The sequence below is a fragment of the Bos indicus x Bos taurus genome, chromosome 8 (assembly GCF_003369695.1).
Source record: "Bos indicus x Bos taurus breed Angus x Brahman F1 hybrid chromosome 8, Bos_hybrid_MaternalHap_v2.0, whole genome shotgun sequence".
Taxonomy (NCBI): Eukaryota; Metazoa; Chordata; class Mammalia; order Artiodactyla; family Bovidae; genus Bos; species Bos indicus x Bos taurus.
This window is the reverse complement of record NC_040083.1, coordinates 10,021,407-10,048,719: the sequence shown is the minus strand read 5'-3', so window position 1 is coordinate 10,048,719 and position 27,313 is coordinate 10,021,407. Positions and strand designations below refer to the sequence as shown.

Genomic DNA, 27,313 nt, shown 5'->3' with positions numbered 1-27,313 from the left:
TGTCCATGGGATTCTCTAGGCAGGAACACTGGAGTGGATTGCTATGCCCTCCTCCAGGGGATCTTCCCAACCCAGGGATTGAACCCAGGTCTCCCAAATTGCAGGCAGATTCTTTACCATCTGAGCCACCAGGGAAGCCCAAATTATGCTTAGACTTTCAGTTTTTTAATAGTTGGCTTTTCAAATCAGGGTTCATGCATTACTCAATTGATATGTCTCTTAATTTATAGTTTCTCCTTCTGTTTCCCCTCTTCCTTTTTTCTTGTAATATACTTGCCCTACAGATTTTCTCAAATTTTATTTTGCCGTTTGCATCCCTGTGGTGTTACTGACCATGGTCCTCTGTTTTTGTTTTGAAAGAATACTTCCAAGGCACTGTAACATCTGATTGTTACTGTGTATAATTTTAGCAGCCATCGATCATTCCCTAGGTCAAGAATTTTATGAGGGGTTTGTAAAATGGTGATATTCTGTCATTCTTCATTTCTCAGCTAGAATACTTTATAAACAGAAACTTCCTCATTTTGATTACTGGACTGTTGAGTTATCTTATGTTCAGTTTATATAAAAAGGACAGTAAATATGCAGCTGTTCTCCTTTGTTAGTTTTTAGGATAATAAATTGATTCACAAGAATCCTTCAAAAGTAACTAATGAGATCTTTCTTCTTTTAAATATCACTGTTCTCCTTTCAAGTATCATTATAAGCTCATGGATTTTTTCCATACTTTATGTGTTCCAGTCCATTGCAGTTACTATTTTGCTGTGGCTCAGTCTGTTCTGTCTTTGGTAGTGAGTGCCTCTTCAAAATAGCTCCTAAGTGTTTTTGATACTACCCTAGTGGTTTCTGATAGCTTCCTTGCTTTCTAGTATGATCCTACCTCATTTCATAAAATTCTGCCTCAGAACTTGAATTATCACTTTCTTTAGGGAGCACTGGTTCCTTTTAGTTGGAAAGAATTTTCACTGGTTTTCACAGACTGCTATCTGGGTGCTATGCTTATTGATACTAGGTTAGTAATTTATCAGATCAGATCAGTCGCTCAATCGTGTCCGACTGTTTTAGGTCTCTTCAAAGATGGAGCTAGGAAATACTTTTTTAAAAAAAGAAAGTTCAGCATGAGTTTATACTGATAACTTGTAGTTAAACAATATTAGAGAGTTTTTATTTAATATTTTCAAATTTTTGTTTCTTCTCATACTGAAACCTTATGATATACAGACATTACATAATTCCTGAATAATATCAGTATTACTACTAGCAGTATCATTACTGAAAGCACTGTAAGATTTTTTTGTATTTCTTTTTTTTTTTTTCTTTGTATTTCTTATGTCCTTAGGATGTATTTCCGGAGAAGGCAATGGCACCCCACTCCAGTACTCTTGCCTGGAAAATCCCATGGACGGAGGAGCCTGGTAGGCTGCAGTCCACGGGGTCTCGAAGAGTCAGGCATGACTGAGCGACTTCCCTTTCACTTTTCACTTTCATGCGTTGGAGAAGGAAATGGCAACCCACTCCAGTGTTCTTGCCTGGAGAATCCCAGGGGCGGGGGAGCCTGGTGGGCTTCCGTCTAGGGGGTCACACAGAGTCGTACACGACTGAAGCGACTTAGCAGTAGGATGTATTTCACCAAGGATGTCCAGTCAGATTACTGTGTTTTAGAGTTAAGTACTCCTCTATTTGGTTTAACTCAATACACAGTTTAGGTTTGTCTTTCATTTTGATTTTGAGGACCGACTTAAATTTTTTTTTTGTTTAAATTTATTTTATAATCATGTTTAGAAACTTGATATATATGACAAGGTACATTCAGAGGAGTCTAGTTTCTGGACTGTATTTGTGCTTAGTCACTCATTCATGTCTGACTCTTTGAGACCCAGTGGACTGTAGCCTGTTAGACTCCTCTTTCCACAGGGATTCTCCAGGCGAGAGTACTGGAGTGGGTAGTCATGCCCTCTTTCAGGGGATCTTTGCAACCCAGGGATCGAACTCAGATCTCCCGAATTTCAGGCAAATTATTTAACCATCTGAGCCACCAGGGAAGCCCATGAATACTGGAGTGGGTAGCCTATCCCTTCTCCAGGGGATCGTCCCGACCCAGGAATTGAACTGGAGTCTTCTGCATTGCAGGTGGATTCTTTACCAGCTGCATCCTAACCTTATTCTTTTCTTCCCTTTAGGGTAGTTGTTCTTTTAAAGCTTTTTGTTTATCTTTCCATTAAAAATTATAGTAATTATAGAAACTGTCTATATAATATCTGTCTATAGCTATATATTCTTTCACGCTCTTTTGATATAGTGTCATACTGTTTGTTTTCTCTACCTTGTCTTTTTACTTAATATATCCTGGCTATTTCATAGTATCACTTATAGATAAATATTCCTCAGAATTTTTTTTTAATTGTGGCAAAATATACACGACTTCACTTTCACTTTTCACTTTCATGCATTGGAGAAGGAAATGGCAACCCACTCCAGTGTTCTTGCCTGGAGAATCCCAGGGACGGGGGAGCCTGGTGGGCTTCCATCTATGGGGTCGCACAGAGTCAGACACGACTAAAGTGACTTAGCATAGCATACATGTTGCACTAGTGGTAAAGAAACCACCTGCCAATGCAAGAGATGTGGGTTCGATCCTAGGGTCAGGGAGATCCCCTGGAGGAGCACATGGCTTCCCAATCAAGTATTCTTGCCTGAAGAATCCAATGGACAGAGGAGTGTGACAGGCTATAATCAATAGTGTTGCAAAGAGTTGGACATGACTGAAGTGACTTAGCATGCATGTATGCAAAATATATATAACATAAAATTTACCATTTGAACCTTTTCTTGTTTGTTTTTTTTGCATACCATGCAGCTTGTGGGATCTTAGTTCCTCAACCTGGGATTGAACCCAGTCCCCGGCAGTGAAAGTTTGGAGTCCTAACCACGAGCCCACCAAGGAATTCCCCCATTCCAGTCATTTTTAAGTGTGCAGTTTAGTGGCATTAAGTACAGTCACCTTGGTATGTCATTACCACTATCCTTTACTTTTTCAGCTTCTGAAACTGAAATACTATACCTATTAAACAATAATTCCCTGTTCTCCCCTCCCTTCAACCTTTGGCAACCACCATTCTACTTTTTTTCTTTCTCTCTGAATTTGACTACTCCAGTACCTCTTTTAAGTGAAATCATAAAATATTTGTCCTTAAAAAAAAAAAATTTGTCCTTTTGTGATTGGCTTATTTCACTTAGCACAATGTCTTCAAGATTCATCCATGTTGTAACAAATGTCAGAATTTCCTTCCTTTTTAAGACTGAATAGTATTTCAGTGTATGTTTATGCCCAGTATTTAGTTTAATTATTCATTCATCAGACACTTGAGTTCCTTCCACTTTTTGGCTATTATGAATATAGCTGCTGTGAATACAGATGTATAAATATTTGTTCCAGTCTTTGCTTTAAATTTTTTGGGGGTATTCCCAGAAGTGAAATTTTAGGATAATGTGATAATTCTGTTTAGTTTTTTGAGGATCTGCCGAACTGTTTCGTATAGCAGCTGCTCCATTTTACATTTTTGCTAGCGATGCACAAGGGTTCCAGTATCTCTGTATCCTCACCAACACTAGTTATTTTCTGGGTTTTTGTTTTGGAATAATAGCCATTATATTGGGTACGAACTTGTCCTCATTTTTTAGTTCAGGTCCTACTGAAGGACATTTGCTTTCGAAAGCAGAACTTGCTATTGAGGTCCTTATTCATCTTTGTAGGGCCAGCAGCTAACATAGTACCTAACACATCAGATCAGATCAGATCAGTCACTCAGTCGTGTCCGACTCTTTGTGACCCCATGAATTGCAGCACGCCAGGCCTCCCTGTCCATCACCAACTCCCAGAGTTCATTCAGACTCATGTCCATCGAGTCAGTGATGCCATCCAGCCATCTCATCCTCTGCCGTCCCCTTCTCCTCTTGCCCCCAATCCCTCCCAGCATCAGAGTCTTCCAATGAGTCAGCTCTTTGCATGAGGTGGCCAAAGTACTGGAGTTTCAGCTTTAGCATCATTCCTTCCAAAGAAATCCCAGGGCTGATCTCCTTTAGGATGGACTGGTTGGATCTCCTTGCAGTCCAAGGGACTCTCAAGAGTCTTCTCCAACACCACAGTTCAAAAGCATCAATTCTTCGGTGCTCAGCCTTCTTCACAGCCCAACTCTCACATCCATACATGACCACAGGAAAAACCATAGCCTTGACTAGACGAACCTTTGTTGGCAAAGTAATATCTCTGCTTTTGAATATGCTATCTAGGTTGGTCATAACTTTCCTTCCAAGGAGTAAGCGTCTTTTAATTTCATGGCTAATGTTTGAGTGAGTTAATGAACTTTATAAACTGTGAATTCCAGAAGAGGTGATAGTCGTCATGGTTGTAGTTATAGAGCTGTACCTAAGCACATGATCTCCTGGAATTATAAATAGTTGTGGGTTTGTTGGGGTTAGTAATGGTAGTCCTGACAGGAGTACCAAAGATACCTGAACACTAGTGTTTTACTTTGCTCTTTTTTTTTGGGAGGGGGGAAGGTCAAAGTGACTTGAAGCTTTCAGCATTATGTGTTTACACTTGTAAGTGGTATAATAAAGTAAAGGAATAAAAGAAACCAGCTTTCTTGTCTCTAGACCTCTCATTCTCTTTCTGCCTAAATAATCTCATTTCCATCTTTGCCTGTCAAATTCTAATGGTTGTACTTGATGTATCCCTCCAGGCTTCTCTGTCCATGGGATTTCCCAGGCAAGAATTCTGGAGTGGATTTGCCATTTCTTCCTCCAGGGAACCTCCCTAACCCAGGGATTGAATCAGTGCCTCCTGCTTGGCAGGCAGATTCTTTACTACTGAGCCACCAGGGAAGCCAAACTTGATACATTAATTAATAGGACAAAAATAGGAATAGGTAATAAAATAATATATGTGGTATCATCCTGTTTTTGTTGAAGAAAAGAAGTGTATTCATGTTCCTGTAGAGTAAGTGATCTGGAAGGATTTTTGTCAAGACCAACAGTGATTGCACAATTTATTTGTGTTTTATATGTTTTTCATTTAATGTTTGTGTTTTCTGGTTTTTCTGTGAGAAACATTGTGTTTTTAAAAAGTAAAATTAGTACAGAAACTTCATTTTTTAAAATCCCAGCTGTCCTTTTTTGTCTAGCTCCCAGTTGCAGTGTCTAAGACTTAGTATTTATTAAATATGTTTTTATTTGAATGATTGAAACTTAAGGAAGAACTTGGTAAATGCCATAAATAGGCATATAGTGCTGAGAGGATTCAAAAGAGAAAAGGATCATGTGTGGAAAGGATCAGTTGCAGATGATGTTTGAATTGACCTTGAAAGGAAGGGTTTTGTTTTGTTTTATTTTTAAGAGGATACTATAATTTAATACCCCTTTGTGCCAGTGATTAACATTTTGTGGATAGGCATTTGAGGAAATGAAATTTCTTTGATTGTATTTATTCTTTAAATTCATGGCTTATATTTTTAGGATACATGCATTATTCAGCAGACTGACTTATTATCTTCTATTTAGGTTGGTATTAATAAGGTGGTTTTCCCTAAGCAAACAACAGCCTGGTGAAGTGGATTGAAGAGCCTATTCGTGTGATAGGGAAACCAGCCAGGAATTAGGAAACTTCTAAGTTGAAAAATGTGAAAAATACACAAGTAGTGGAGAATTGATTGCATTTAGTTATTTCTGACTTTAGGAAAAAATAAGCTTTTAAAATTTTAATTGATTTTCTTGCATGATAGATCACTTTAAAAGAATGCCTTAAAATGCTTATTTTAAATTAAAGTATTAAGTGTGATGACTTTGGTTTGTAAAGTTTTATCTTTTGAGACAGACTGTAATTCACAACCATTCATGATACTTGAAATGTTAAAAGTTTACTTCCTGAAGAAAAGTCAAATTTTATGGGTTGCTCCAGGAGCTCCCCTTTGACTTAAGATAAATATACTCCTGTGATAAAGTCATATTTCTGCAAACTAGCTCACTGAACTAATATTGGAAAGTATTTAATATGCTGTCATAAAACATTAACAAAATAAATTTGTAAAAGAAAAGCAAATCTATGGGACTAAAGGTATTTTACAAACGTAAAAATTTTTATATATATATAAAATAATTCTTAAAGTTTTAGACCTTTTCTCTTTAGAATTTTATTCTTACAAAAAAGTTTTTAAAGGTCTTATTTTACATCACTTAAAATTACTCTAAAAAGTTTTAAAAAAATAATTTCTTACTCTAATTTGGATCTAAAGTAGAATAAATACCATTTTTGAATTTTCAAGGCCACTCCACATTTGGTTTCACATTTAGTGAATTTAGTCATAATATTCCCAAACCCAGTAGGATACAGTTTCTATGGTTATCAGACCCTTTGTAGAGTGACAAAGATTGGAATTCTGATTCTCATGAGTCAAATTTTGGCCTTTGACTCTGTCCCCCTTTCACACTCCTTGCTAAGCTTTGGCTGTTGCTATGCTTGAAGGCCTGTCAGCTAGCAGGTTCCTATGGTAACAGGAATGGAAATTTCAAAGAAGAAAGAGAATAGGAGCACAAAGGCTTGGTTGATTTGAATTTGAACAAAGAATAGAAGGTTCCCTGTCTTGCACCTTTGTTAAAGAAACCAGAAATTTAATTTTAGAAAGTTATTTTTCAGTTTGTAAACTTCATATACCCTGGTCTTAATTTAGTGAATAAAAGTACTACTGCTTAGGGGAGTGCTCAGTAGGAATCTTTTAAAAATTCAATCAGCCGAAGATTCTTTTTTCTGCCTTTTATAGAGTTTTGATAGTCTGTGTTCCTTATATATATTCTCAACTTGGCAGTATGCTGGCTAACTCTTTTAATTTTTACTTTGCTGAAGTTAAAAATTGTTAGAGTTATAATCAGGGCAGCTTGATTATTTGAAAAATATTAATGTTTTTTGTTTTTACATAGCTCTATTGAGGTGTGATTTGTATACAGTTAACTGTACCCATTGAACAGTGTTCAGCTTGAGTTTTGACAGAAGTATATGCCTGTGAAACCATCATCACTATCGAGATGTCGTACATTTCCATCACCTCAGAAGCTTCCTGGGGATCTTCCCTGTGGCTCAGACACTAAAGAATCTGCCTGCAATGCAGGAGACCAGGTTCGATCCCTGGATTGGGAAGATCCTCTGGAGAAGGGAATGGCAATCCACCAGTATTCTTGCCTAGAGAATCCCGTGGACAGAGGAGCCTGGCAGGCCACAGTCCGTGGGTCGCAAAGAGTCCGACACGGCTGAGTGACTGACACTGCTCTACTACAAAAGCTTCCTTGTGCCCTTTGTAGTCCACCCCTCTGAGTTGACTCCCTGCTGAAGCAACCATTGATCTGCTTTCTGTCCCTGTGGATTAGTGTTCATTTTCTAGAGTTTTATATGGATGTACGTATAGTATCTACTTTTTTATGTCTGGTTTCTTTTACCCAGAATCATGATTAAGAGATTGATGCATGTTTTATTTTGTGTTTTAAAAACACCATTCCAGTTGACAGTTGACTTTTTCACTTGGTAGTTGAGCACAGGGAATTGAGCAGGGTTCCTCGTGCCCATCCTAATCTCTTTTTAAGCTGTCATTTACTAGGTGCTGTATCCTATTTTATATATTCTTATTTGTATATGTTGTTGTTGTTCAGTTGGTAAGTTGTGTCCGACTCTTTGCAACCCCATGGACTGCAGCACGCCAGGCTTCCCTGTCCTTCACCATCTCCCAGAATTTGCTCAGACTCATCTCCATTGAGTCTGTGATGCCATCCACCCATCTCATCCTCTCTTACCTCCTTCTCCTCCTACCCTCAGTCTTTCCCAGCATCAGGGTCTTTTCCAGTGAGTCGGCTGTTCACATCAGGTGGCCAGAGTATTGGAGCTTCAGCTTCAGCATCAGTATTTGCAGTGAATATTCAGGGTTGATTCCCTTTAGGATTGATTGGACTGCTTTGATCTCCTTAATACACCTATATGTATTAACACCATTTTATAGAGGAAAAACTGAAATTTAGAGAGGTTACAGAGAACAAACTGGTTAATAAGCTCAAGGACTCTGGATAAAAATGCCAGGGTTTAACTCTTGGGACTATCTTTGTAGCTATGTGATCTTTGGCGAGCTACTTAACTTTCTGTGTCTTATTTTCTTCACATTTATTATAAAATGGTGTGACTAACTATAGTACCTACCTTATGGGATTGTTGAGAAGATTAAGTTAGGTGTGTGAAGCACTTACAGCACTGCCCAGCCTGTAGTGAGTGTCCATCAATGCTAGCTGAGACACAGCACAAGATACTTATAGCTAGTAAGTGACAGAAGCATACACTTAAAGCTTTATACTCAGTGCAATAGCACAAAATAGTGACTCAGGTCAATTTTATAATTCATGATGGGGCTCACAAATGGAGGTTTTACTAGCATGGTATCAGATTGATATTGTATAGTTGAGGACTAAGCAAGTGTGAGACTTAACTTCAGGCATACATATGCTTGTATGTATGTCTATACATACATTGGCATGTGAATATAATGCATTTTTAAGCTTTGAGTTTGTTTTTTTTTTTTTTTTGGTTGCACTGGGTTTTCGTTGTGGTGCACAGGCTTTGTCTAGTTGCGGTTTAAGAGCTTCTCCATTGCAGTGGCTTCTCTTGTTTCAGGGCAAAGGCTCTGAAGTGCGTGGGCTTCAGTAGTCATGGAACGTGGGCTTAATAGTTGCAACTTGCAGGCTCCAGAGCCCAGGCTCATTAGTTGTGGCCCACTGGCTCTGTTGCCCTGTGGCATGTGGGATCTTCCCAGACCAGGGATTGCACTGGTGTCCCTTGCATTGCAAGGTGGATTCTTAACCACTGGACCACCAGGGAAGCCCTAAACTTTAAAGTAATTATAGACTCACAGGAAGTTAAAGTAGTGTAGAGATTCTGTATACTGTAGCTAGTTTTACCTGGGGTCTTGCTATCTTATGTAGCTATTAGTGTCAAAACTGGGACATTGGACTTCCCTAGTGGTCAAGTGGTTAAGAATCCTCCTGCCAGTGCAGGGGACACCAGTTTGATCCCTGATCCAGGAAGATCCCACATGCCTTGGGACAGCTAAGCCCATGTACCACAACTACTGAAGCCTCTATGCCCTAGAGCCTGTTCTGCAACAAGAGAAGCCACTGCAATGAGAAGCCTGCACACCGCAACTAGAGAGTAGCCCCCACTCACTGCAGCTAGAGAAAGCCTGCACTCCGCAACGAAAACCCAGCACAGCCAAATAAATAAATAAAATTTTTTAAAAGTCACAGGTGATCTAAAAAAAAAAAAGGAAAGTTATCATTGGTATAATCTATAGCCCTTTATCATATTTCACCAGTTTTTACATGTACTCATTTTTTTGTCTGTATATGCACATGTACATGTATGTTTATTGTCTTTGCATTTTTATCACATGTATAAGTTCATGTAGCCATCACTTTGGTTAAGATACTGTGGAAATTCCCTGGCAGTCCAGTGGTTAGGATTCTGTGCTTCCACTGCAGGGGGCACGAGTTCAGATCCCTGGTTGGGGAACTGAGACCCCACAAGACCCACAGCGTGGCAAAAAGAAAACAAAACACCAAAACGATACAAAACTGTTTTTATCACCACATCCTCCTTGTGCTTCCTTTCTCCCTGCCACCCTTCCTATTTCCAGGCAACCACTAATTTCTCTGTCCCTATAATTTTGTCATTTCAAGAATGTTATATAAATAGATTCATACAGTGTATAATCTTTTGAGATTGACTTTTTTCGTTTAGCATAATACCCTTGATATCCACCCAAGTTGCTGCATGTACCAGTAGTGACTGTTTTTAATTGCTGAGTAGTATTCCGTTACAGAGATGTTCTGCAGTTTGTTTAATCATCCACTGAAGGATACTGAGTTGTTTCCAGCTTTTTGCTATTGCAAATAAAGCTGCTCTGAACATTCATGTACAGGTTTCTGTGCAGACATAAATTTTCCTTTCATGTAAATAAATGCCCAGGAGTGTGATTGCTGGGTTATAGGATAAGCATGTATTTGAATTTTTAAGAAACTACTCAACTATTTTCCATAGAAGTTCTATCATTTTACATTCTACCAGCAGTGTATGAGAGACATATGTTCTCAGCATTCTTACCACCATTTGGTATTTTCACTGTTTTTCATTCAGCTTTTCTCATATGATGTGATATCTTACATGATTTTAATTTGCCTTTCCCCTATGGCTAATAATATTGAACATCTTTTCATGTGCCATTCATATATATTCTTTGATAAAATGTCTGTTCATGTCTATTGTTCATTTTCAATTGAATTGTTTTTTACTTTTGAGCTTTGAGAGTTCTTTATATAGTCCAGATACAAATCTTTTGTTTGAAATGTAGTTTGTAAATAGTTTAGTCTATAGCTTACTTTTTCAGCAAGTCTATAGACTTGCTTTTAAAGTCTAGGAGAATAGCAGTCTTAAATTTTAACAAAATCCAGTTTACCAAGTTTTCTTCCTTTTAGGGACTGTGTTTTTGGTGTCATTTATAAGAACTCTTCATTGGGTCTGCAAAGTCTCTGAAGTTCTATAGCTTTATGTCTAATTTGTATAAAGTAAGTTTCATTTTTTTGCCTGTGAATATCCACTAGCTTCAGCACCATTTGTTGGAAAGGCTGTCTATCCTTGCACCATTTGAACTGCTTTTGCTTCTTCCTCAAAAATCAGTTATCTGTCCTTGTGTAGATTTATATTTGGGTTCTCTATTCTGTCCTGTTGATCTTTGTGTCTATTTCACCACCAATACCACAGTGTCTTGATTTTTGCTAGCTATACAGTAAATGTTAAAATTGGATAGTATGATTTTCCCCCTTTTTTTTCCCAAAATTATTTCATTTATTCTACTTCTTTTTTTTTTTTTCATATAAAATCTAGAATAAGCTTATCTTTAACTACTAAAATTGTTACTGGATTTTGACAGAAATGTTATTAAATCTAGAGATCAGATGTTGAATCTCCAATCCATAAACAGTGTTGTTATGGATTGACTTGAGTCCCCCTGAAAAGGGAAAGTGTTAGCCGCTCAGTTGCTCTCTGTGATCACTTCATGGCAAAAAGATGGGGAAACGGTGACAGACTTTATTTTGGGGGGCTCCAAAATCACTGCAGATAGTGACTGTGGCCATGAAATTAAAAGACTCTTACTCCTTGGAAGAAAAGTATGACCAATCTAGACAGCATATTAAAAAGCAGAGACATTACTTTGCCAACAAAGGTCCGTCTAGTCAAAGATATGGTTTTTACAGTAGTCATGTATAGATGTGAGAGTTGGACTATGAAGAAAGCTGAGCGCCAAAGAATTGATGCTTTTGAACTGTGGTGTTGGAGGAGACTCTTGAGAATCCCTTGGACTGCAAGGAGATCCAACCAGTCCATCCTAAAGGAAATCAGTCCTGAATATTCATTGGAAGGACTGATGTTGAAGCTGAAACTCCAGTACTTCAGCCACCTGATGCAAACTGACTCATTGGAAAAGACGCTGATGCTGGGAAAAGTTGAGGGCAGGAGGAGAAGGGGACGACAGAGGATGAGATGTTTGGATGACATCACCGACTCAATGGATATGAGTTTGAGTAAACTCCAGGAGTTGGTGATGGACAGGGATACCTGGCTTGCTGCAGTCCACAGGGTCTCAAAAGAGTTGGACATGACTAAGCAACTGAACTGAACTGATTGTTAAGTAATCCGGACTTCATAGAATTTGTTCAGGTTAGTTCTCTGCTGTTTTCTGGAGGAGATTGTGTAGAATTGGTATTCTTTTAAAATTGTTAGATTTTACCAATGAAAGCATCAGGCCTGAATATCTTTTTTCAGGAGATTTTAAACTACAATTTGTTGAATAGGACTGTTCAGCTTATCAGTTTCATCTTGGGTGAGTTTTGGTAGTCTGACTTCAGAGGAATTGGTCTACTTCATCTAAATTGTCTGGTTTATATGCATAGAGTTGTTTGTAATATTATTTATATATTTTTAACATTTTTTTTGAAAGTGAAAGTTTTGGCTGTGATGGGTTTTCATTGCTGCGCGTAGTCTTTCTCTAGTTGCAGAGTGTGGGGGCTACTCTTTCCTTTTAGGCCTTTCATTGTGGTGGCTTCTGTTGCAGAGCCTGGGCTTTAGAGTGTGTAGGCTTCAGTAGTTGTGGCACATGGGCATGTCACTCTGAAGCATGAGGGATCTTCCTGGACCAGGGATCGAAGCTTTGTCCCCTGCATTGGCAGGCGGATTCTTAACCACTGGGCCACTAGGGAAGTCCTTCCTTATTATATTTTTAATGTCGGTAGAGTATCTAGTGATACCCTTTTTTTCATTCTTGATATTGTGTTTCTCTCTGTCTTTTTAAATCATTCTTACTAGAAGCCTATCAATTTTACTGAAGTTTTCAAAGAACCAGCTCTTGGGTTGAGTGATTTTTTTTCAAAGTTGATTTTCTAATTTCAGTGTTATTGATTTCTCTTCTTTATTATTTCCTTTCCTTTGCTTGCTTTTGCTTTATTTTGCTCTTTTTGGTTATTATGAATAACACTACTCTGTTATAAACATTCATATGCACATTTTTGCTTCAGTTCAGTTCAGTTGCTCAGTCATGTCTGACTCTTTGCGACCCCATGGACTGCAGCATGCCAGGCCTCCCTGTCTATCACCAACTCCTGGAGCTTGCTCAAACTCCTGTCCATTTAGTCAGTGATGCCATCCAACCATCTCATCCTCTGTCATCCCCTTCTCTTCCTGCCTTCAATCTTTCCCAGCATCAGGGTCTTTCCCAGTGAGTCAGTTCTTCCCATCAGGTGGTGAAAGTATTGGAGTTTCAGCTTCAGCATCAGTCCTTCCAATGAATATTCAGGACTGATTTCCTTTAGAATGGACTGGTTGGATCTCTTTGCTGTCCAAGGGACTCTGAAGAGCCTCCTCCAACACCACAGTTCCAAAGCATCAATTCTTCGGCACTCAACTTTCTTCACAGTCCCTCTCTCATATCCATACATGACCACTGGAAAAACCATAGCTTTGACTGGACAGACCTTTGTTGGCAAAGTAATGTCTCTGCTTTTTAATATGCCATCCAGGATGGTCATAAGTTTTCTTCCAAGGAGTAAGCGTCTTTTAATTTCATGGCCACAGTCACCATCTGCAGTGATTTTGGAGCCCCCCAAAATAAAGTCTGACACTGTTTACATTGTTTCCCTATTTGCCATGAAGTGATGGGACTGGATGCCGTGATCTTAGTTTTCTGAATGTTGAGTTGTAAGCCAACTTTTTCACTCTCCTGTTTCACTTTCATCCAGACGCTCTTTGGTTCTTCTTTGCTTTCTCCTGTAAGGGTCGTGTAATCTGCGTATCTGAGGTTATTGATATTTCTCCCGGCAATCTTTATTCCGGCTTGTGTTTTTGTCCAGCCTGTCATTTCCCATGATGTACTCTACATATAAGTTAAACAAGCAGGATTATTTTTGCTTAAACATGATTTAAAATTATTGGGGGTATATTCCTAGGAGTGGAATTGCTGGATCATGTGGCAGTTTTATGTTTAACTGCTTGAGTAGTTGCCAAACTTTTTCCATAGTGGTTGCCTTGTTTTACATTCCTATCAGCAAATTTTTTTTATACCTAGTCCAGCAATCTTACTCTCTTATGTAGTTGGTAGTTCATTTATATATAATGCAATTGGTGATGTACTTGGCTTAATATCTACCACCTTATTATTTGATTTCAATTTTTCCAAACTGTTTGCCTTTTTCTCTCTCCTATCTTGTTTCTTTTGTATTATTCGATTTCTCTCTCTATTACCTAGTTAGTTGTGCATTCTTTTATTGCTTACCCCAGAAATTATGATATATACTCTTGACTTACAGTATTCTAATAAAAATAATAACTTTGATCACTCTCCCATTAGTGTTCCCCTGACCCCTATCTTTATAATTTTATTATCACACATAATTATTTTGTATTTTATATGTCTTTTAAGGCATTATTTTTTATTTTTACAGAGAATATTCATTTCTATTTTCCCACATATTCACCTCTTTTGTGGATTTTGATTCATTTTGAATTTTCATCTTAGATTACTTTTATCTTGTAGTGTAGGTTTGGGCCAGTCATTTTTCTGTTTTTGTCTATCTGAAAATGTCTTTACTTTGCTTTCACTTATTAAAGGGTATTTCTGTTGACCATAGTATTATGGTGAGCAGTTGTTTTCTCTTAGCTCTTTAAATAAATCATTCTGTTGTTTTCTAGTATTCCAAAGCCCAGCAGTAGTTGTTCTGTTGAAGGTAAGGTGTCTTTTTTTCCCCATTGGTTATTTTTGTGATATTTTTCTTTGGTTTTCCACAGTTTAAATGCTATATGCTTAGGTGTATTTTTTGTATGTATTCTTCTGGGGATTTGCATAACTTTTTGAATCTATGCTACTGCTAAGTCACTTCAGTCGTGTCCAACTCTGTGTGACCCCATAGAGGGCAGCCCACCCGGCTCCCCTGTCCCCGGAATTCTCCAGGCAAGAACACCAGAGTGGGTTGCCATTTCCTTCTCCAGTGCATGAAAGTGAAAAGTGAAAGTGGAGTCGCTCAGTTGTGTCCAACTCTTAGTGACCCCATGGACTGCAGCCCACCAGGCTCCTCCATCCATGGGATTTTCCAGGCAAGAGTATTGGAGTGGGGTGCCATTGCCTTCTCCTTTGAATCTATGGATTGTCTTTAATCAGTTTTGACAAATTCTTGACCCTCATCTTGTTATATATTGCCTGTTTATTCTTTCTTCCCTCTTTTGAGGTTCCAGTTATGTATATCCTAAACGTTTTCATGTGTTTTACACATCTAATATGCTTTTTTCTGTATTTTTCAGTAGTTTTTGGTCTGTGTGCTTCTGGTTTGGATATTTTCTATTGCCTTGTTTTCCATTTTCCCATTTCTTTCTTCTGATATATCTAATGAGCTTTTAATTTGATCATTTATGTATTTCACTTAGAGAATTTCCATTTGGTCCTTCTTATGATCGATTCCAATTTTCTGGAATCCTTGATCTTTTGTTTTCTCAAACATATTTCTCGTGTACAGTCTTGGGACTGAGCTGAGTTGAGGCTGGGTTTCAGTTTTGATCGGTATCTGCCTCCCTGTCGTTTGCCCCCACTGCTGAAGTGTGGTCACTCAGGGGAGGAGCTTCCAGCTGTGAGTGAGTTATGCTCATGTCCCCTAGTTGGACTTGAGCCTCTAATTTATGTTTCCTCATACTGATGACACTGCCAAAATCTCCACTCTGCTTTTCAGAGGCTTCATGCTTAGCTTTTTAACCTCCTGCCCTGTGCATCTCCAGAATTTTCAAATATCTTGAAGGGAAAATTAGCTCTGTGTCAGGCCCAAACCTAGAAACTTCCCTGTTCACCCATCTGTCACTTTTGTTTTGAATTTTGTCTGTAGTCTTTTTTTTTTTTTCTAATTTTTATTTTATATTGGAGCATCATCGATTAACAGTGTTGTATTAGTTTTAGGGGGTACAGCAAGGTGATTCAGTTATATATATACATGTACTGTCTATGGTCTTGCACGACTACCAGAGCCCTGCTGGTTTCTTGGTTCTCTAGCATCAGCCTGGGCAAAACTTGCTTCTCAGTCTCTTGCCTTACACCCAGGTTCAACAGATACCTCCTTGGAGAAGTGGCTGCACTTATCAAGCCACCTCTGTATGCTTCCCTGCTCTCAGATTCCTGGTCTGTCTAGTTCTTTTCCTTTAGTAGTTCTCTGCTGCTGCTGCTGCTAAGTCGCTTCAGTCGTATCTGACTCTGTGCGACCCCATAGACGGCAGCCCACCAGGCTCTCCGTCCCTGGGATTCTCCAGGCAAGAACACTGAAGTGGGTTGCCATTTCCTTCTCCAATGCATGAAAGTGAAAAGTGAAAGTGAAGTCACTCAGTCGTGTCCGACTCTTAGTGACCCCATGGACTGCAGCCTACCAGGCTCCTCCGTCCATGGGATTTTCCAGGCAAGAGTACTGGAGTGGGTTGCCACTGCCTTCTCCGAATAGTTCTCTAGTAGCCTTCAATAGATACTTTAAAGCTTTTCCTATATTTTGAAGTTGTTCTTGATGGAAATATTGATTTAATTTAAAGTTATTAATTTAAAATTATTTCTTCTTGCTTGGAAATGCTAATTGCATATAGTTTGTTTTATGTTATTATATATAAATGTGTTATATTTATTATATATAGTATATATATTATATATAGTGTTATATTTATATATTAATATATATTATATATAGTGATCGTGATATTAAGTGATAAAGTGATCATCACATACAGTTATGTATCAGTTATCACATCTCTTATACAGTTAACTTCTTTTAACACCAGTTTCTCTAAGTGACTCTTGGTTTTGTGACTGCGTTGTGTATAGAAGGCTTCTGGATAATGTTTTATATCAATGTAGAAATAAATTGATTGAGTCTTAGTGGAAAGGCCTTGTGGTGAGAATATGTTATTAGTTAAAAATCAGCAATGACTCTGAAACTGGTTATATAAACATGTGAAAAAAATATTTGGTAGTCAGAAGTCCAGATGTACATTTCTTGGGATAATTGATCTATTCCTGTGGTTATGATGATAATTTTAGTATGGTTTTATGTTTGGGGCCACTATTTTTTCTTTTTGTTTCTTTAATACCAGCTTACAGTGTTAGCTGTGTTTATATCGTATGATTTCAGAGTTCAAAGAACTCGTGTATGTTTTTAAAATTTTCTTTTAATGTGAAAAGATCAGGAAAATATGAGACCAAAGTGATATCTCCTCCTTTACCTCCCACCTCAAAACATGTACTACTGTGTATAATAACGACTACTCTTCCTCTCGGAAAGGATTGAAGGCAGGAGGAGAAGGGGACAGATGGTTAGATGGCATCACCGACTCAATGGACGTGAGTTTGGGTAAAATGTGGGAGTTGGTGATTGACAGGAAGGCCTGGCATGCTGTGGTTCATGGGGTCGCAAAGAATCGGACACGGCTGAGCAACTGAACTGAACTTCCTCTCCTACCCTTTCCTTTCATTTTTTGTCCCTCCTCTCCTATTGATATATGTTAGTTGACAAAAATACAGAAATTGAAGTACATAAGAAAAAGAAAATTGAAATCTCTTGTAATCCCATTACCAAGCAGTAATTAGGTTTCTGAGCATTTGACACGTATCTTTTGTGGATTTTTCTTTGTAAAATGGACTGTATTGTTATTTATCGTTCTTAGCCAGGCCTTTTCATTAATATCACCTGTAATAATTAAAATATCCATATGGATTCTGCAATACATCTCATACTTAACCATATCAGAATCTCTAGGTGATTCTGGGTGAAGAGGGTTTTGTTGAAAAAAAGAAAAGCTTCCCTTCAGAAAATTTTAATTGCCTTCAGAAGTCTTCTAAAACAGAAAAAGCAAGAATATTGCCATATTATATATGAAGGAAACTTTAACTTGTATACAACTCTTCATCTAATGATTTGATTTGAACTTTTTCCTAGCCATTCCACCCTATGGTGAATTTGGATTGCTCTCGGGACTTCCGGCCATTTCTCTGTGCACTCTATGCTCCTATCTGTATGGAATACGGACGTGTCACACTTCCCTGCCGTAGGCTCTGTCAGCGGGCTTACAGTGAGTGTTCGAAGCTCATGGAGATGTTTGGTGTTCCTTGGCCTGAAGATATGGAATGCAGTAGGTGCGAAAATCATAGATTTTTCATGGCCCTTTGCTTCTTTTGCATCATATTTAAAATTGTTTTCTAGTTCGTCAGTTTTTAAGAACTTCTTGAAGTGTGTATATTACTTATAATTTTGAACAGAAGTTTCATGCCTCAGAGCTGTTCATTTCCTTAGGAATTTGGAATGGAATGAAAAAGGTGGAAAAAGAAAAACATTTCTATGAAGAAAATTTTTAAATAATTAAGAAAAACATAATCAAGATATAGATTGTTGGTATCTTTCCCTTACAGTTTTTTTTTTTCTGATTATAAAAGTAATGCCATTTATAAAAGATTAGAAGATATAGAGAACATAATCATTTGTTGCCTCATTATTAAATATCTTTAATGTGATTTAATGGGACTTGAATATCTTTATAATTTCGGTGTTAATGACTATAGTAGTTCTGTCATTTCTGTTTTTCTTTCTTTGTTTTTTTTTCAATTTTGTTGTTTTGACCATGCAACATGTGGGATCTTAGTTCCCTGATCAGAGATAGAACCCATGCCGTCTGCACTGGAAGCACGGAGTCCTAACCACTGGACTGCCAGGAAAGTCCCTCGGTTCTGTTTTACTGTCATGTATTAACATACTCAGACCCAGAAAATGTCAGATACTTTTCAAATCACTTCCAATATATAGATTGTAAGCATTTCCTAAAGGTTTGAGGATATTTACCTGACAGTCTTATATATTTGTGTAAGAGAACGTAATTGTTAGTGATAACATGTATGGTAGTAATACTGAACTTTTTATACTATAATGTTGTATCTTTTTGTGTTCTTACATATTTCAAGGATAAAGCATAGATGAATACCTATAGAACTTTTACTATCTAGCTTTGTCCAATAGTATTTTGCAGTGTTTGCTTCAGGTTTTTTTTCTTGGCCACACCCAAGTTCCATATGGCTTGCAGGATCCTAGTTCCCCCAACTAAGGATGGAACCTGGGGCCCTGACAGTGAAAATACTGAGTCCTAACCGTTGGACCACCAGGGAGTGCCCCAGATTTCTTTTTTAAAGAAATAAAACAGTACAGGTAGAGTTGAAAATTCCTTCGTTAGTATCCATCTTGATTTCATTTCCTTTTTTTCTCCCCAGAGATGAGATAATCATTATGTTGAATTTGTTGTTAATTCTTCTTATGTTTGTTTTTATATTCTTACTGTACATTACATATTATATTACATATACCATACATTACATCCATAAGCAACATTATATACTTTTTTACATTTCATATATGTATATAAATATATAATGTTGTTTATGTATCTCTGTTTGTATCTGTGTTTATCTTTGTTAGTCTGGTTCATTCCTCTTAATTGCTGTGTAATGGCCAATTGTGTTAATATGATCTATAGTTATTTAGCCATCTTCTGCTAAGGCGCGTCAGTCGTGTCTGACTCTGTGCGAACCTGTAGACGGCAGCCCACCAGGCTCCCCGTCCCTGGGATTCTCCAGGCAAGAACACTGGAGTGGGTTGCCATTTCCTTCTCCAGTGCAGGAAAGTGAAAAGTGAAAGTGAAGTCGCTCAGTCGTGTCTGACTCTCTGCGACCCCACGGACTGCAGCCCACCAGGCTCCTCCATCCATGGGATTTTCCAGGCAAGAGTACTGGAGTGGGGTGCCATCACCTTCTCCGAGCCATCTTCTACTGATAGTCATTTAACTTATTTCCAAGGGTTTGCTATTATGGGCAGTGCTGCACAGAACCCTTTTTTTCTCCTTCATGTTTAAAATTAATTTTATTTATCAATACCCCTTGGAGATAGGTAAAAAGCCCATGTTGTTACTGTCATTTGATAGATGGAAAAACTTAAAACATGTATTAGTTACTTATAGTCAGTTCACTGACAATTTGCTTTCTCTTATTTGTCCACGCTGTTTTCCACCTATTTGATACACTCTCTTATCTAGCCCCATCAAACCATTCATCCACTGTCTCCCCAAAACCCTACAGTATTTATAGTTCTTCTTTTAGAAATCTAAATTTCTTGGTATTTATAACAACAGTTAGGAATTACCTCAGTAGGAATCCTATTTTATGTTTTGTGTCTAGCTCCTATTGTTTAGTGGTCTTTTTTTTTTAACAGATTATGTACATTTATAGAAATGTCATTATGATCTCTGTTTTGATAGTATTAAATCTGTTTTATGTCCTTACTATTTTGCCTGAAATTGCCTAACTCTGAATTCTTACTTAAATTCTGACAAACTGATCTTTCATTATAACCTTTCATTCTTCTACATCTCTCATATCCTTGTTCATATTGTATTTGTTCTTGAGTTTCTTGGATACCCCAAAGTTTTGGGGTTTTCCCCCACCTTTCCTAATAAGTCCCTTCCGGATCTCATTTCTTTTCTTACTTAGGTTAAGCTTTGTTGTCCGTTATATAAAATAGTACTTTTGCTAACAATTTCAACTTATTCCTTCTACTGTACTTGTTCAGATTTCTAGCTGGAGCAATTCAACTGATTTCTTACAAATTAATTATGCTCCATATTTAATTATTTAAACCATAGCAACTCCTTTTTTTTTTCACTGCAGTCCAGATTCTATCATTGTTTTATTATATTTGCTTTATCATATCTGTCCATCCCTCTGCTGATCCACTAATCTACATTATTCTTTGAGTGTATTTCAAAATAAATTAGAGACAGCAGTTATTGTCCTCACAAATATTTTATCAGGTCCTTCACCAAACATTTGTCTATAGTTTTGTGTGTTTTTTCTATTTAAAACTTTACAAGGAAATGCACATATCTAAAGATAGCACCTGAGTTTTAACAAAAACCTGCAGCTTAGAAAGCCAAATCCTTAGAAGGATATAGAACAGGATCATTACCATTACCTCGTGCTCTCATGTTCCTTGCTAGTCAGTCCATGTCTGTACCATCCTCTGGAAGCAACTACTGTTTAGCATCTTTCCTAGATAATTACTTTGTATATTCTAGAACTTCATACAAATAAAGTCATACATTGTATAACTCTTATTTTGCTTGAGTTAAGATTGCTGTTTCTTGCTCTGTTTTCAAGACTCAATGTTTTTGTGTTCATTAATAGTTGTTTCCTTTTTCTTGTTTTCTATTGTATAGATTACCATATTTTGCATATCCATTCTCCTATTGATAGACATTTTAAACCATAGCCGCTCTATTTGCTCTTTGTCTTTAGTCAATTTCCAATGTGGTCAACAGGAAAGATTCTGTTCATTCTCCTCAGCACTTATGCCAAATCCATGTCACTCACTTCAAACCTATGTTTCATTTCACCTTTATTCCATATTTGACCCTTACTCCCCTCAACCTCAGTCTGTCCTCCTTTCCTGAAAATCACTTTGGCATTTTGTGCAAACTGTTGTGGTCTGCTACATCTCAGACCAGTTGTTCTCAGTTTCCTTTCTTGTATCTTCTTCATGGTGCTTCTTAGCAATCTGTTTCTGTTCTTTTTGATTCTACATGCTTCCCGTGGATAGTTTCATCTCACTGATTTTAACTGTTCCTCACATGCTGATAACTCCTAAATCCAAATCTATAGCCTTGGCATCTTTCTGGTAAGTTCCAAATCTGCGTAACAAGCAGCCATTGGATATCCTAACCTGAATTTGTCTCAAGTACCTCAACTTCAACATATCTAAAATTGGTTTTACTCCTTGCTCATTTTTTTTTAAATTCCTGGAAGGCATATTCCTCCTTCATCGACCTAAGCTCCCACATGCAGTCAGTTGTAGATTCTGTTGCTTTTATTTAACTAATTTCATAGCTGTCTCATTCTCACTGCCTTATCTGGTTTTAGTTATGGTTCATCAGCTGTCTCTGCTCTCAATATTGTACAGCTCAAATGTCTTCCATACTCCTTCTAGTCATCCTTCTAATTAACTTGTATGTGTGGTGAGCACTTAGTCATGTACAACTCATTGAGACCCCATGAACTATATATATAGCCCACCAGGCTCCTCTGTCCATGGAATTTTCCAGGCAAGAATATTGGAGTGGGTTACCATTTCCTTCTCCAGTGGATCTTTCCGACCCCAGGATCAAACCCACGTCTCTTGCGTCTCCTGCATTAGCAGGCAGGTTCTTAACCAGTTGAGCCACCAGGGAAGCTGTTAACTTGGGTAAGGGCTATATGAATATATTTAGTCAACAGTCATCAATTCAGCAAATAATTTAGTCAACAGTCATCCATTCACCAAATATTAATTGAATGTCTTCCATGTGCTAGACACTATTCCAGATAGTAAAGATGAGTAGTGAACAAAATGTGGTCTGTTCTTATGGAGCTGCAGTTCTAGTGATGGTTTTCCTGGTAGGATATAAATAAATAGATAATGTCAGATAGCAGTGAATGCCAATAAGAAAGAATAGAGCTAGGTGATAGTGATACAGTATGGAGACATTAGGGAAGTCCTTTTTAATAAGGAGACAGTGGAAAAGGGATGTGAATGAAATGAGAGAACAAATGATACAGATATCTAGGGAAGATCAGTCCAGGCAGAAGAAGCAGAGCAACAAGTGCAGAGGCTCTGAAGTGGAAGCGTGCTGGTTATATTCACAGAACAGCAGGGACACCACCCTTACCACAGCCATGTGAGTAAGGGAGAAGGGAAGGAAATACGATCAGAAAGCACTGGGGTGGGGGGATGTCTTTAGAGCTCCTTTATGGAATTTGGATTTGATTCTGAGTGAGTTAGAAGATTTTGAGCAGAAGAGACATGATCAAGAGCACAGGGGTGGCATGTCTTTAAAGGATTACTCTGGTTCTTATGTACAAATGGAGATGAACTAGAAGCCACTCCAGAAATCCAAGGATGAGGTACTAATAGCTCAAACTGGGTGGATGCTGTGGAGGACATGGAAAGTTGTCAGATTCTAGATACGTTGTGAAGTCGAATGACAGGAAGTGCTGGTAGGTTGTGAAGTGGATATGACAGAAGCAGTTTCAAGGAGGACCCCAAGGGTTTCGTCCTGAGCAACTAGAATGGGATTACCATTTATGAAAATGGAGAAACTAAGGAGTGGAAATCAAGAGTTTGGTTTTGGAAGGATTAAAAAGTAAGGAGTATGTATATGGTGAATTGGAAGTTGGATGTACAAATATATCCGTTCATATGTTTATATCAGTGTTTATGCACACACATATTTCTGAAAATGCTTACCTCTTGTGCTTACAGTTCATGCCCTCCTCATGCCCCAGCAATACTAAACACACCCTGTGCGAAACCTCTGTGCCTTTGCTTGCATTTTTTGTTAGAATACTGATTGCCATACTGCCAGTACTGGCAAATACTGATTCAAAAATCCTGTGTTGAGGGATTGACATGAAGTCTTTCATAATTTTGATTGGTTCATAAAGTCATGCTGCTGTATCTTGTATTGTGTTTACAAGTTTGTGCCTTCTTTTGGACTCAAGGATAGAGTGTTTTTTAGGTGTTTTTCTTTTAAAGCCCTGGCTTACTGCAGAGTTCTAATAAATGCCTCTGTGCAATAAGTTTCTGTCATTTGGTTTTATAATCCAAGCCTTGTAAAGAAAATGGTTTGTATTAATCAGCTTCAATATAAGGTTATACATGTATTTGGCAAACTTAATATCAGTGATAGTTTATTGAGATTAATCAGCTTCAGTATAAGCTTATACAGGTATTTGGCAAACTTAGTATCAGTGACAGTTTCTTGGAAACTATTTGATCTATGTAACTACTGAATATTTCGTTGATGGGAGTCTGAAGACTTAGAAACTGATGCTGCCAAGAAAACTGAAAATGCAGGAAGTTCATAAGAACAGTACTTCTGATCATGTGAGAATGTCTGCAGCACATCCCTGTTTTTTCTGTACTGTGCCTGTGATACTTTCTCAAGTCTGGAAAATTGTCAAAATGCAGATTTCTTGGGCCCTAACACAGGCATAATAGAATTTGAGGTGGTGAAGAATGTCTCATCCTCTCCTACCCTTGCCCCATGTCCATAAGTTTATGTCTGTTTCTCCATTGTTGCCCTATAAATAAATTCTTCAGTACTATTTTTCTAGATTCCACATATATGCATTAGAATACAGTATTTATCTTTCTCTTTCTGACTCACTTCACTCTGTATAATAGGTTCAAGGTTCATCCACCTCATCAGAGCTGACTCAGATGCCTTTCTTTTGATGGCTGAGTAATATTCCATTGTGTATACGTACCACATCTTCTTTATCTAGTCATCTGTTGATGGACATCTAGGTTGCTTCCATGTTCTAGCTATTGTAAATAGTGCCTCAAAGAACAATGGGATACATGGGTCTTTTTCAACTTTGGCTTCCTCAGGGTATATGCCTAGGAGTGGGACTCCTGGGTCATATGGTGGTTTTATTCCTAGTTTTTTAAGGAATCTCCATACCATCTTCTGTAGTGGCTGTATCAATTTACATTCCCACTAACAGTGAAAGAGCGTTCCCTTTCCTCCACACCCTCTCCAGCATTTGTTGTTTGTAGATTTTTTGATGATGGCCATTCTTACCGGTGTGAGGTGATATCTCATTGTAGTTTGGATTTGCATTTCTCTAATAATGAGCAATGTTGAGCATCTTTTCAGGTGTTTGCCATCTGTATGTCTTTGGAGAAATGTCTGTTTAGGTCTTTTTCCCACTTTTTGGTTGGGTTGTTTGTTTTTCTGGCATTGAGTTGTATGACCTGCTTGTATATTTTGGAAATGAATCCTTTGTCAGCTGTTTCATTTGCTATTATTTTCTGCCATTCTAAAGCCTGTCTTTTCACCTTGCTTATTGTTTCCTTTGCTGTGCAAAAGCTTTCACGTTTCATCAGGTCCGACTTGTTTACTTTTGTTTTTATTTCCATTACTCGAGGAGGTGGGTCATAGAGGATCTTGCTTTGATTTATGTCATCGAGTGTTCTGCCTATGTTTTCCTCTAAGAATTTTATAGTTTCTGGTCTTACATTTAGGTCTTTAATCCTTTTGGAGTTTATCTGTGTGTATGGTGTTAGAAAGTGTTCTAATTTCATTCTTTTACATGTAGCTATCCAGTTTTCCCAGCACCATTTATTGAAGAGCCTGTCTTTTCCCCACTGTAAATTCTTGCCTCTTTTGTCAAAAATAAGGTACCCATAGGTGCATGGATTTATTTCTGGGCTTTCTATCTTGTTCCATCGGTTTATATTTCTGTTTTTGTGCCAGTACCATACTATCTTGATGACTGTAGCTTTGTATTATAATCTGAAGTCAGGAAGGTTGATTCCTCCAACTCCATTCTTTCTCAAGACTGCTTTGGCTATTGGGGATCTTTTGTGTTTTCATATGAATTGTGAAATTTTTTGTTCTAGTTCTGTGAAAAATGCCATTGGTAATTTGATAGGGATTGTGTTGAATCTGTAGATTGCATTTGGTAGTACAGTCATTTTCACAATTTTGATTCTTCCTACCCAGAAACATGGAATATCTCTCTCTGTGTGTCATCTTTGATTTTTTTCATCAGTGTCTTATAGTTTTCTGTGTACAGTTCTTTTGTCTCCTTAGGTAAATTTATTCCTAGATATTTAATTTTTTTGTTGCATTGGTGAATGGGATTGATTCCTTAATTTCTCTTTATGATTTTTCATTGTTAGTATATAGAAATGCAAGTGATTTCTGTGTTTTGATTTTATATCCTGCAACTTTGCTAAATTCACTGATTAGCTCTAGTCATTTTCTGATACTGTCTTTAGGGTTTTCTATGTACAGTATCATGTCATCGGCAAACAGTGTGAGCTTTACTTCTTCTTTTCTGATCTGAATTCCTTTTATTTCGTTTTCTTCTCTGATTGCTGCAGCTAGGACTTCTAGAACTATGTTGAATAATAGTGGTGAAAGTGGACACCCTTATCTTGTTCCTGATCTTAGGGGGAATGCTTTCAGATTTTCACCATTGAGAATAATGTTAGCTGTAGGCTTATCATATATGCCCTTTGCTATGTTGAGGAAGGTTCCTTCTGTGCCCATTTTTTGAAGAGTTTTAATCATAAATGGGTGCTAAATTTTGTCAAAGGCTTTTTCTGCATCCATTGAGATGATATGATCTTTTTTTCAATTTGTTAATATGGTGTATCACATTGATTGATTTGCATATATTGAAGAATCCTTGCATTCCTGGTATAAACCTAGCTTGATCATAGTGTATGAGCTTTTTGATGTGTTGCTGAATTCTGTTAGTTAAAATTTTGTTGAGGATTTTTGCATCTATGTTCATCAGTGAGATTGGACTGTAGTTTTCTTTTTTTGTGTTGTCTTTGTCTGATTTTGGTATCAGGTTGATGGTGGCCTTGTAGAATGAGTTTGGAAGTGTTCCTTCCTCTGCAATTTATTGAAAGAATTTTAGAAGCATAGGCATTAGATGTTCATCATGAGAAATGCTGGGCTGGAAGAAGCACAAGCTGGAGTCAAGATTGCCGGGAGAAATATCAATAACTTCAGATATGCAGATGACACCACCCTTATGGCAGAAAGTGAAGAGGAACTAAAAAGCCTCTTGATGAAAGTGAAAGAGGAGAGTGAAAAAGTTGGCTTAAAGCTCAACATTCAGAAAACTAAGATCATGGCATCTGGTCCCATCACTTCATGGAAAATAGATGGGGAAACAGTGACAGACTTTATTTTTTTGGGCTCCAGAATCACTGCAGATGATGATTGCAGCCAGGAAAGTAAAAGACACTCCTTGGAAGGAAAGTTATAACCAACCTAGATAGCATATTGAAAAGCAGAGACATTACTTTGCCAACAAAGGTCTGTCTAGTCAAGGCTATGGTTTTTCCAGTGGTCATGTATGGATGTGAGAGTTGGCCTGTGAAGAAAGTTGAGCACCGAAGAATTGATGCTTTTGAACTGTGGTGTTGGAGAAGACTCTTGAGAGTCCCTTGGACTGCAAGGAGATCCAACCAGTCCATCCTAAAGGAGATCAGTCCTGGGTGTTCATTGGAAGGACTGATGCTGAAGGAGAAACTCCAATACTTTTGCCACCTCATGCGAAGAGTTGACTCATTGGAGACACTGATGGTGCGAGGGATTAGGGGCAGGAGGAGAACGGGATGACTGAGGCTGGATGGCATCACTGACTCGATGGACATGAGTTTGGGTAAACTCCAGGAGTTGGTGATGGACAGGGAGACCTGGCATGCTGCTATTCATGGGGTCACAAAGAGTTGGACACGACTGAGTGACTGAGCTGAACTGAACTGAAATGATTGATAGAATTCTCCTTTGAAAACATATGGTCCTGGGCTTTTGTTTTTTGGGAGATTTTTGATCACAACTTCAATTTAAGTGCTTGCAATTGGGTTGTTCTTAACTTCTATTTCTTCCTGGTTCAGTCTTGGAAGATTGAACTTTTCTAAGAATCTGTCAATTTCTTCCAGGTTATCCATTTTATTACCATATAATTGTTCATAATAGTCTCATAACTATTTGTATTTCTGCATTGTCTGTTTTAACGTCTCCTTTTCATTTCTAATTTTGTTGATTTGATTCTTCTCTCTTTCT

General features: G+C 37.8%; 1 protein-coding gene across 2 annotated transcripts in view; it reads left to right on the top strand.

The window, feature by feature from the left end:
- FZD3 (frizzled class receptor 3) overlaps positions 1-27,313 on the top strand; it is a 90,097-nt gene that overhangs the window by 14,916 nt on the left and 47,868 nt on the right. For both annotated transcript variants that reach the window (XM_027549030.1, XM_027549029.1), the window contains exon 3: positions 17,587-17,783. In XM_027549030.1, the coding sequence (XP_027404831.1) occupies positions 17,587-17,783 (197 nt within the window). The remainder of the gene's footprint in view (positions 1-17,586; positions 17,784-27,313) is intronic.